Source organism: Echeneis naucrates, chromosome 1 (genome assembly GCF_900963305.1).
Source record: "Echeneis naucrates chromosome 1, fEcheNa1.1, whole genome shotgun sequence".
Lineage (NCBI taxonomy): Eukaryota > Metazoa > Chordata > Actinopteri > Carangiformes > Echeneidae > Echeneis > Echeneis naucrates.
In genome coordinates, this window is record NC_042511.1 from 2,620,712 (window position 1) to 2,632,806 (window position 12,095).

The following is a 12,095-nucleotide window of genomic DNA, read 5'->3' on the forward strand; positions in this document are numbered from 1 at the left end:
TGATCCCACTTGATATTTACAACTACCTGATGGAGTCCCCTGGTAAGATCATCATTTTAACCTGATAGATAAAAAGTTAGGCTGCATCATAATTTTTAAAATAGATTTTTTAACCCGAACATTTCCTCACTGGGTCAGGTTTTTATCCGGTCGGCTCGCTCTTCTTACCTTGTTGTAATACAAATTAAGCTGTAAATAGAAATATATTGAGACCTACAATAAATACAGCAACTTCTGACCAACCCACATAAGTTTCAGACTTAAAAGTTCAACTTCAGTATAAGCCGCGCCCACTTCTGATTTAAGCCCCGCCCCTTTTTAGTGTGAATACAGATACAGCTAATATAACCAGATAACACATTGAAAAGTACACACTGAAAAAAATACACAATGTCAATGTCAGAGGTGGACAGAGTACACAACTTCAACATTTGAGTAAAAGAACAGATACAGATACGCGTATACAGGACGTATGTGCTTCGTTGTCCGCGGAAACCCGAGAAGATGGCGACGGTGTTTCAGGTGTGATGGAGGCGGGAGCAGCTAAATCATAAGATAAGATGACAAGATAAATCAGTCAGCGTTTCTCCAGCAGGGAGTCCGCTTCTTTCGCTTCCTTCGTGATGCTGCGGCTACAGAAACTTCAGCTTCTGGTTCGGCTATGAGGCAGAAAGCTAACGTTATGCTAGCAAGACTCAGAGCCAATAACACAGCGGATGGTCAGACAAAAGACAACTTGGCATCAAGCCTGACTTTCCTGACTGCTACAGTCTGCTGACAGAGATGGATTTAATGTTCAAATGCATTCTGAAGAAGCCATCATTGTTGTTGATGTGAAGTGAAACAACATCTCAGCATGTTTAAGTCAATTGATGTAAATTTGTGTGGAAACTTGAGCAGCATGGTGGGCAGGTTGCCTCAGACCAGACTTGACCAGAACCGGGCCCCAGACCCGGACCCCCAACAATAAGAATATCACGGTTCCTGTCTCGGGTAATGGACTGGGGGCCCCCCACCCCCAGGACCTAGACCGGTGACAGAGCAGAAACTGGTATACATAATTTTTACAATCAAAAGATGAAGTCCAGGTGACCATTAAGGTACAGCCGGGTAGACGGCACCGCGTCTGTATGATATGTGTGCATCCTGGTACAATCTACGCAACTGTGACGATGTGACGGTGTCGCCCCCTGACCCACACACCCCATTACCTTTCTACTTTCTCTAACTTATCTGTCTCTGAAAATGACGAACTTTTACTTCTGTTTGCGTAGTTCATAGTTGGTGTTGAATGATTTTAAAGTTTCTTGAATCTTTAACAAAAATCTGTAAGTTGTTCTCTCTGAGGTTTCCATTAAAGGGCTTGAAATCATCCCCATGTAGTCGGTTCTGAAACAAGCCTCACCTCGCAGGATTGTTACCTGGAAATAAAATCCCTGTTTACCCAAGTTAATCATTATTTTGACCTTGACTTTGATCATCCGGCTATAACTTAAATGTACTTCCGTAGAACACAGTTACCAATCATCAGGGTTTCTATAGGAGTTATAATAATGCTTTCAGATAACGCTCCAGCCTCCATGAATCTGATAAAAGCAGTATAGACAGCAGTATAGGTGATACATATTATCATTTGTCACGTGTCTCTTCAACTTTCATGGCTGAATATGACTCAATAGTATTTGTCATTTAGTGGTTTGTACTGTGCAGTGCATTGTGCAATCTACTGATTCTTTATGTTTACAGAGCATTTGGTGCCTCAGTGATCATTGTTGACTGAAAAAGAAGCAGAAAGCAGCACAAATCTTAAAATGTTCAACAATAACAGCTAGAAATTGTCCTTTCAGAGATGTGATGACATCATTTTTCTCAGGAGTTATTATTCAATTGTGTCACATTCTTTCAGCAAATCTCAGTCTGTTTTCTTTTCCTCTATTTTCTCTCATTATCAAATAAGATCTCTTATCTGTCTTATTCCTGCGTTTTCTTCCTTCTGTAATCATGCCACTCCACTCCCTGCCTGTGAGGAACTTTCACCCCAGCCCGCCCACCTTACAGCTGACCAGGAGAGGAGGTAGCTGAGGAGGATCAAGGTGAGGAAGGCTTCGGGCCCTGATGGCGTCAGCTCCAGACTTCTCATGGACTGTGCAGGTCAGTTTTCTGCAGAGAGTTCTGCTCCTGTGGAAGACATCCTGCGTGGTCCCAGTTCCGAAGCCCATGTAAGATGCTGTCATCTACCCGCTGCACAGATGTCAGTCACACCTGGAGAGCACTGGAGGCACGGTGAGGGTCATGCTCTTCGACACCATCCAGCCATGACTGCTCAGAGAGAAGCTGGAAGGAGTGGGCTGTAACCACCTACCTCCCCCACAGAACACAGCATGGGAGGCTTTGTGTGTCTGTCTGCAGCACGGGGGCTCCACAGGGGACGGTGCTATCACCTTTCATCAGACACATCAGGCCTCTGACATCTTTTATGCAGTTCAGAGGGAAAGGAAGAGACTTGACAAGCTGTCCTGGACCGCTCTGTGGACTCCTTTGAGAGGAGGATGACTGACAGCCACACTGTGGGAGAACTAAGCAGCTCCTTCAGCAACAGGCTGCTGCACCTGCGGTGAAAGAAGGCACACCGCTGCCGGTCATTCATTCCAGCAGCCATCAGACTGTACAACACCTGTCGCTGCAATGAAATGTGCACCTTGGACTAATGACATTATTTCCACTACTGAGGGGCTTCATGCTTTCTCTTCACTACCTCATCCACATACACTGTACTGCAATGTTTAGCATAGTTTTCGAACCGCTTTTGTATTTTTTAATATTTGTATGTCACTTTAGCAGCACCTCTACCACTTTGTATTTCTTGTGCTACTGTACCTGTGGTTGCTGCTGTATTTCCTTTCCGTGAGATAAATAAAGTCCTATCTTATCTTACCTTATCTTAATGAAGCCCATTTCCCCACCTTTTTCTTACTGGATCGTTGACAGCCAACATGTTAAGATTAATTTTCACATGTAAGTTTGAAAATTACTGCTAACCAAAGTGATCACATCAAATAACATCAATACACAATTTCTAGATATAAATATCACTGTTAGTTTTCTTACCAATCAAGATGAAACATTACTGCTTCAGCCTAAAACCTAATCCCTTCATCATCAGGGATTCTGTCAGATATAATAATGCATTCAGCATCCAGCATCCTATGAACCTGATGGAAACAGTGTAGATGGTAGATATCATCCCCTGACAAACAGGTATAACATGTCTCTTTCATTCAGTGGTTTGTACTGTGCAGTGCGTTGTTCAACATACTGACTCTTCATGTGTACGAAGCATTTAGTGCCTCAGTGATTGTGGACTGAAAAAGAAGCAGAAAGCAGCACATTTCTTAAAATGTTCAACAATAATAGCTAAAAAAATATTGTCTTATCCTTTTTTTCTGGAGTTATTATTCAATTATGTTGCACTCTTTCAGCAAATCTCTGATAATGAGCCAGTCTTTTTTCTTTCTTTTCTCTCATTATCTAATAAGATCTCTTATCTCTCTTTTAATTCTCATTTAATGAGAGGTTATAAATTAGCACCTTTCACTCAATGGATGTGTCATGTTTTGGGTTCTGTCTGGTGTTTAGTGTTCGGTCTGTGTCACTTCTTGTTTTATTTTGAAGTCCTGGTTCTGTTGTGTTCCCCGTTACTTTAATTCCTGGTTGTATCCCCAGCTGAGTGTTTTCCCTGCCTTAATGTGGATCATCTGTGTCTTGTCCAGTCACTGTGTATTTAAGTCCTGTTTTCTGTTTCGGCCACGTGATATCCTTGTCACTTGTCATGTTGGATCTCTGCTCGTGCCACTTTGTCCCTCGTTCACTTGGTGGTGTTTGTTCTGTCTGCCTGCCTGCCTGTCTGCCTGCCTGTCTGTCTGTCTGTCTGCCTGCCTGCCTGTCTGTCTGCCTGCCTGCCTGCCTGCCTGTCTGCCTGCCTGCCTGTCTGTCTGTCTGTCTGCCTGCCTGCCTGTCTGTCTGCCTGCCTGCCTGCCTGCCTGCCTGTCTGCCTGCCTGCCTGTCTGTCTGTCTGTCTGCCTGCCTGCCTGCCTCTCTGTCTCTCTGTCTGTCTGCCTCTCTGTCTCTCTGTCTGTCTGTCTGTCTGCCTGCCTGTCTGTCTGTCTGCCTGCCTGCCTGCCTGTCTGTCTGTCTCTGTCTGTCTGCCTGCCTGCCTCTCTGACTCTCTGTCTGCCTGCCTGCCTGTCTCTCTGTCTGTCTGCCTGCCTGCCTCTCTGACTCTCTGTCTGTCTGCCTCTCTGTCTCTCTGTCTGTCTGTCTGTCTGTCTGCACACAACACCATACCGTGACAGGATGGGCTCATTATAGAAACGTGTCACATGTCGCATGGCTTCAGCCGCCCCCACCAACCTGAAGGAAGCAGTATAGATATTATCTTCTGGTGAACAGGCAGCATGTGCCTCTTTAACATTTACGGTCAAATGTGACACAACATTTGTCATTTAGTGGCTCATACTGTGCAGTGCATCGTGCATTATGTGTACGGAGAGTTTAGGTTTAGCACTTGCAGCTCAGTTTGGGAAATATTCACCAATTGTCTGAGCTTATACATATAATCCCTCTTTTGGCTCTGACTCCTCCCCTTTTTTCCTTCCCTGGAAGGAGCCCTGCCCTTTCTATTGAACTCATTTATCAGGCTTTTTGTACTGAATCACTGATACCCAATTATCAAGAAATGATCATTTATTGTTGGGTGTGCTGACCTCGTCCTGTGCACAGCTCCTTCACTTAACTTCCTCCACTTCACACATTTACTCAAACATTTAAACATTTTGGTGTTCTCAAGAAATTTCACGCATAAACATTGCAGTTCATTAAATTAAAATTTTTCAAAAGGACAAATAAATCTACGTTGTTGCACTTAATTGTTTCACAATATTACTTCCAAATGAATTAGTCAGTTTTTATTCCAGTTAGCCAGTTTATAGCCAATGTCAAGGCAATATTTTGGCATTTTGATCTCTATTTGTTTAGAATCATCTGACAACAGAGATGGACGGTATACAGTGATAACATTGCTTTGCACTTACCCGAAATGCTTTTAAATATCACTGCTCAAATATTTAGACCTGATAAATCTGGTTAAACTGTTATGAGTAACAGTTGTTGATGGAGCATTTTTCCTGGTAATTTTCCTGCACAAGTCAAATATTTCATCACTCGAGCTGAGGAATGTTGAACAGATCCTCCCACTAAGTTTACCTATAAAAAGGACGTCTCCGGTGAATTCCTTCAAAGGATCTTCTTGACCTCCTTAACGCAGGTGAGTCAGATACTTGATCTGATCATTTAAATTTCCCCGTGTTCGTTTGGACGAAGTTAGTCGTACCTTTTACCTGTGGGCCTAACGCTGGCTTTATCTTATATTTTATAATCTGTGGGATTGGGGTTAGTTAATCAGTCCTGAGAATATTCATGTTTTCCAAACCAGATTTTTTAAATTTCTCAGGATAAAAATGGACTACAAAGTGACGGTACACACCACCAGCGTCACTAATGCCACCAATGCCATCACTTTCACCGATGTGTTCATTAAACTTGTGGGCACAGAGGGGGAGAGTGACCGCACCAGGCTCCTAAACCCCAGAGGGACCACATCCTTCCACAGTGGAGCAGTAAGTGTGAAGTATTACATGCTGCATTATTTTCCAAAAGGCACGTTTAATAATCGTTTAGAAAAGCTGACATAAAAACTGAGACTCAGCTGTACAACATCACCAAAATTACAAGACAAAAGTAACAAACTTGACCACAATGAGCTTCTCAGTACTGGTATTATGTCTGACTTTGTCCAGCCTTCCAAACACAGTTACAGTGTGGGAACTATTTGGATGTTCTAGCTCTGTTCTCTGTTATCAAATTCATTTCAACTCCATCGGATTTTCCAAACTTCATCTGTCGTTGCTTCAGGTGTCCAGCTTTACTGTGTCCTACCACACCTCTCTGGGAAAGCTGTTTCTGATAGAAGTGGACCAGCAGGACACTCCAGATAACCCAGAACACGCCTGGTTCCCTGCAAGGGTGGAGGTGAAATCCCCTGATGGAGAAACGTACCACTTTCCCATCCACCGCCGGATCATTGACAGTGAGGTGCAGTGCTTCAGGGAGCGGACAGGTTGGTAAAGGTTTGCTTATCTAACAGGCAGTGTGCAGTTCACTGACTGCCGTAGATGTAAAAGAAGCTTTATGTATCTATATTATAAAAATCCTAAAACATTGCTTGTTCTTGTTCTTCTTATAGCTCTGAAATTCTCTGAGGAGACCCAGAGTGTCTGCCTGTTCCATCGGGTGAAGGAGAAAAACCATCGCATGGACGACTATCGGTGAGAGATCACAGCTTGCACACTCATTTTAACACATTTTAAACAAACATAAATCAACTCTCTCCCACTTTTGGTTGGATATATTCACCCCACATAATTATCTAATAACCATCATTGACTCTGGGAAACCTGCTATGGTTTCTAACATCACATTGCAATATATACTGCAGAGTTTTAATATAAAACACATGAACATTTGTGAAGAATAAAAAATGCTGTCCTCTTTCTCCCAGTTGGGAAGTCTATGCTGATGGGATACCCCAGTGCATGAAGGTACTAGACACTGGGAGTCTGCCAAGTGAAGTCCAGTTCTCCTGGACCAGGGATATTGAATTTAAGCTCACTGCAGCAGCAAGGTAAGTCCTGAAATTCTGTCAGGTATGTATTTCTCTTTGAACCTGCCTGCTTAAAGTGAGTTCAGGAATCAATATTTGTTTTGTTGGTTTTGTAGCCTGATAGAGCTGAAACTGGAGGGACTGGCTAACTGCAAAAAGACATGGAAGAATCTCGATGCACTTGACAACGTGTTCTGGGACAGACACATTCCAGGTGATGTGCCATCACAGCAGTTCATGAAATACTTCACACTGCATGGATTCCATTTGTTCAATGGAAAAAGAAAATGCATTTGCCAAAACATGTTTGGGGAGTTTCAGCTGAGAAAAACTAGTAAATGTTATAAAATGTTTTGAATCCAGATATGCTGATGCACGAAAAAAACATGAAGTTCAACTTTTCTCCATTTGTTTTTCTTTCAGACTACGTCCAGCAAAACTGGAAGGAGGATGAATTCTTTGCCTACCAGTTTCTGAATGGAGTCAATCCCATGGTGATTCGACGTTGCACAGTCCTTCCTGAAAACTTCCCAGTGACTGATGACATGCTCTCCCTCTGTGAGGGCAGCTTGGCAGATGAAATGCAGGTGATTGTTTCAAACTGAACGTAATCTCAGCTCCAGGACTGTGCTTTTCACCCTGATTGCTCCGAAATGTTCACTTTGAAAATGCCTTCTTATCCTCCTTTTGAATTTCAACCAGAGAGGCAACATCTTCCTGAGTGATTACAAGAATCTGGATGGACTTGATTCAAACGTCATCAATGGAAAGAAGCAGTACTTGATGGCTCCCCTCGTTCTGCTCCACAAGACACCTGAAGACAAGTTGATGCCAGTTGCTATTCAGGTAGCGTTAGCATGAAAAATAACACATAATGAAGCTGCGAGTACGGATCGAGGTGACAGCTGTGGTTAGTCTGTGTTCTTTCTGCTGGTGTTGGACGGAATGGGATGAATGAACCAGGACTCTCTGTCCCGTCCTCTAGCTGAAGCAAACTCCAGCAGACGACAATCCAGTCTTTTTTCCTGATGATGAGTACGACTGGTTGATGGCCAAGATTTTCGTGAGAAGTGCAGACTACAATGAGCATCAACTCAACTTTCACCTGCTGCGCACTCACCTGCTGGCTGAAGTGTTTTCAGTGTCTCTGTTGCGCAACGTGCCGATGGTGCACCCGCTGTACAAGGTAACCCAACTGGATGTCATTTGTGGATTTTCCTAACTGACATATTTGATGAACTAAACATGGAAGTAAGTTTGGATTTGTTGATTCCAATAATTTTCCCCATGTGGGCCAACTAGTAGATACATTCATAAAACTAAAAGCATTAAGGAACAGCTCTTACCCCCCTGCCCTATTCTTATTCTATGATTCCAGCACTCTAACATCCAATGACATTGAAGCATTTTATCATTAAATTTATGAAATAAGCCTCGTTTATGTAAAGTAAAACAAGTACTCTAACTTACATTCTGCAAATTTATACATGGCGATTGTTTTTACACAAAACAAGTAACTGTTACTATTAATCATTTTCAAGCAAATATATCAGCTGATACCGATGATGTGCCGAACATCGTGCATGGAAACAACTGATATGGGTCCTAACAGACTTCCCTCTTTCCCTCAGCTCCTCATCCCTCACACTCGTTACACTCTGCAGATCAACTTCTTGGCCCGGAAAAATTTGATCTCTAAGGATGGAGTTTTCAATCAGGTTAGATCACAGTGTTACCTGAGCAATGATGTTTTTTAGTTTTCCTTTTGATGTTATCGGCTCTGTTTGACTCAAACTTTACTCTGTTAATCTTTGCCTACTCTGTAGATTGCAGCTGCTGGTGGAAATGCATTGATCCCACTACTTCAGAGATCCATGTCCTCATTGACCTACAGCTCTCTCTGCATAAAAGAAGACATTGCTGAGCGTGGACTGGAGTCTGTGCCAAACTTCTACTACAGGGATGATGGAGTCCGCCTCTGGGATATCATCTACAGGTTCTATATGCAGTTCTCATACTGCTTTATCTTTAAACAGGATAAGAATAATTTATATTTGGTTTTGATTTTACTTAGAGGGCTGAAAGTATGATAAGGTGAAAAACCTTGATTTGTACAGTTTGTCAGGTGAGGGTTTGGGTTGTGGCTGACATCAGTTTGTCTCAGCTCTAACCTTTTCCCCTCGCTGAACAGAAAAAAGAAAGACGTTCTTAAACATGTGTACTGTAGTTGTTTGTGAGAACCCAGAGAGAGAACAAATCAGCTGAGCAGCACCAAGGAAACGTTTTGGTGAGACTCATGTAGAAAAAAGTCCTCACAGAAAATCAACCTTCACATCCTGATTCAGAACTAGAGGGTCCATTTTCTTCCATTTAATTCACCCTCAAATCGGAGATTGATCTGTTTTGTGGCTCAGTGGAGTTTAAAAAAAGGATTTCTGTCATTAGTCTTTCTGAAACTCTCAGAAAACATGTGCTGCTATTTTTTTTTTTTTTCTTTTTTTAAGCAATAAGAGATGGTGATTCAACTTCAAGTCATTTTGGAAGCTGATGTTTGGGGTGCCGTTGAATTCTATTGTTATGTCTTCAGTACTTTATTTTAAGAGCACTGAAGGCAGACTGACAGATTATTTCCAAATGTGTTTCTCACAGTAGTTTGTATACAGGATGTATAAGTTTTACAGCATTTATCTGTGTTTTCTAAAGGTTTGTGCACGGGGTGATAAGCCACTTCTACAATAATGATGCTGAAGTCCAGGAAGACTGTGAGCTGCAGAGGTGGATCCTGGACATTTTTGAACATGGATTCCTTTCTCAAGCAGAAACAGGTGAGATTAAGATGAATTTATGATGAATAATGTTAAACAGGAACACCAAGTCTGTTAGACTTCAGGGATATCAATCCGTCCATTCAGAAATTCACAGAGAAGCTCATACGATCAGATGACTGCCTTTAACTAATGGAGTTTATTCTCTTATTCTCAGGAATTCCTTATAGATTCTTAACGGTGGCTGAGCTGATCAAGTTTGTCACCATGGTCATCTTCACTTGCTCAGCCCAACACTCAGCTGTGAACAACGGACAGGTGATTCATTCAGATTTTAAGGGACGATCAGCTGGATTGTAACGTTTGTTTTTCAGTTTTTCTCTGAATTCATCGTGACATTGACTATAAACCTACACCAGGCCACAGCTTAGGAACCAGAGAGTCCCTGAGGCTCCGGGTTAATAATTCACTCACACACTGTATTATCAGTTGTACAGTTTTTATCAGAATAATAAAAGTGTAACTGAATGTTTGAAAACAGATCAAGCAGTCATCAAATAATGATCTGTTATCTCTAGTACGACTACAGTGCCTGGATGCCCAACGCTCCCTCGTCCCTGCAACTCCCCCCGCCAACCACAAAGGGGACAACAAATGAGGCCACCATGCTGAAGACTCTGCCCGACATTAACACAACAGTTAACGGCATGGCCACCTTGTGGCTACTGAGCAAACATTACTATGACTTTGTAAGTACCTTAGACCTGAAATAACCAAAAACTCTAAATGTTGTTGAGAAAAAAACATTTTTTAATGTATCACTAATCGACAGGTCCAGCTTGGGCGCTACCCCGAAGAGCATTTCAGTGAGGAGACTCCTCGTCGGCTGATCAGGGAGTTTCAAGGAGAACTTGAACAGCTGAGTAAAGATGTCAGAAAAAGAAACAAGAACATGGGGATGCCGTACAAATACCTGGATCCAACTGAGTTTGAAAATAGCGTTGGCATTTGAGTGTGACAAGGTTTGGTCCTCCTCAGCTGTTGGTCAAATGAAAATGACCAGTGCTGAGTACCTTTATGTCTGAGGAACAAAGTGTAACACTTTCCCATTGTTTGATTTCAGCAGACTACCACTTTGTTCTTGTTTGTGTTTGTGTTTTATGTTACATGTTTAATCAAGCTTCTGTTACTGAGCCTTTATGTGATTTAGGGGATAAACAAATATAATCATGCATATAGGAAATTTATTCATTATGGAATTTAACTACAACCGTCTCCTATTGAGATGGATGTGAACTGATTGTAAAATGAGTTTAGTGCGGTATCTTGACTTTAAATTATTTTTCTTTAATTCTTAATCATGCTGCTTTATTCACAGAATCTGATGTCAGTCAGTGAATGAATAGACATTAGGATGGGTGTGAGGGTGAATTGTTGGCCCTAATGACATGCCTATTCATAAAATCCAAAGTGGGCCTTTGTCATTTTTGTGTATTTTAATAAATAGTGTACGGGCTACATTTTTCATGGTGTATTATTTTTTTCCTTTGGAAAGCTGGTGCTCATTGAAGAACAGATCCACAGAGTCGGTGTCGCAGTTAAGATAAACAGAATTTATGTAATTCTAATATATCAAATATCACAAAACCTGAAATGACAAAATAAACCGGAAGTAACGCTTCGTTTTTAATTTACTTCTGAACGTGTTAAATTTAAATTATTATAATACGGTGGTGCAAATGTAAAACTGCAATGCATTTAAAAAAATTACGACGCAATAAATAATAATAATAATAATAATAACAATAATAATAATAATAAATAAAGCCAAACCGGAAGTGTGCGGTCTGATTATATCCGGACTTTTAGGAAAATAGAAGAGGAAAAAGAGAAGCAGACGGAGGAAAAAACGAGTAAGTCAGTGAAATTTGTTTTTTAAAACAGAGTAAAAGAATAAAGCTCAGTTAATGAAGGGACAGTCACCTTTAAAGTAAATGCTGCGCTAACGCTGACTCATGCTAAGCTAACACCGTTACTAGCTAACGGCTAGATAAGTGGATTTATAAATAAAACACAACCCGTTCAAACTCATTAAAAGTTATTTATACGTCCTTAAATGTCATAATAGATAGCCAATTTTACAGCTATTTCTTTTGCAGCTTTGGAGAAAGTGTTTAAAAGCCAAACACGGAAATTTTCACCTTACGATGTTTGGCTAGTTAGCGTGTCAAAATAAAAGCCCGTCAGTTGGACGTGTACCTGGAGTGACTGAACTGTCTATCTGTAAAGGAATTACGGATAAATTAATTAATAATGAATGTAAAAATAAATTGGTAAGTGCTTCAGAGTCAGAGTAAACTGTAAGTAACGTTGAGCATTTGTTTGCTAAAGTTAAAGTGCCATATAATACGGTGGCCAAGAAAGATGCGATTCAAACTGAAAAGACACACTACAAATATATACATATATATATATATATATATATATATATATATATATATATATACATTTAAGGAGTTGAGATACAAATAAAGTTATTCGTTAATAACTTAATAAATAAAAAAGCCGAACCGGAAGTGCGTGGCTCGATTATAAGACGAGTTTCCGGGAAA

At 41.1% G+C, this 12,095-nt stretch overlaps 1 protein-coding gene across 1 annotated transcript; it reads left to right on the forward strand.

Moving 5' to 3' along the window:
- The first annotated feature begins 5,516 nt into the window (after positions 1-5,516).
- Positions 5,517-10,495, forward strand: LOC115048238 (hydroperoxide isomerase ALOXE3-like). The gene is made up of 14 exons (XM_029509581.1): positions 5,517-5,675; positions 5,971-6,175; positions 6,302-6,383; positions 6,617-6,739; positions 6,835-6,915; positions 7,119-7,305; positions 7,421-7,564; positions 7,704-7,904; positions 8,350-8,436; positions 8,545-8,714; positions 9,422-9,543; positions 9,701-9,801; positions 10,062-10,232; positions 10,316-10,495. Exons 1-14 carry the CDS (start codon positions 5,517-5,519, stop codon positions 10,493-10,495), a joined length of 2,013 nt encoding a protein of 670 aa, XP_029365441.1.
- Positions 10,496-12,095: the final 1,600 nt, after the last annotated feature.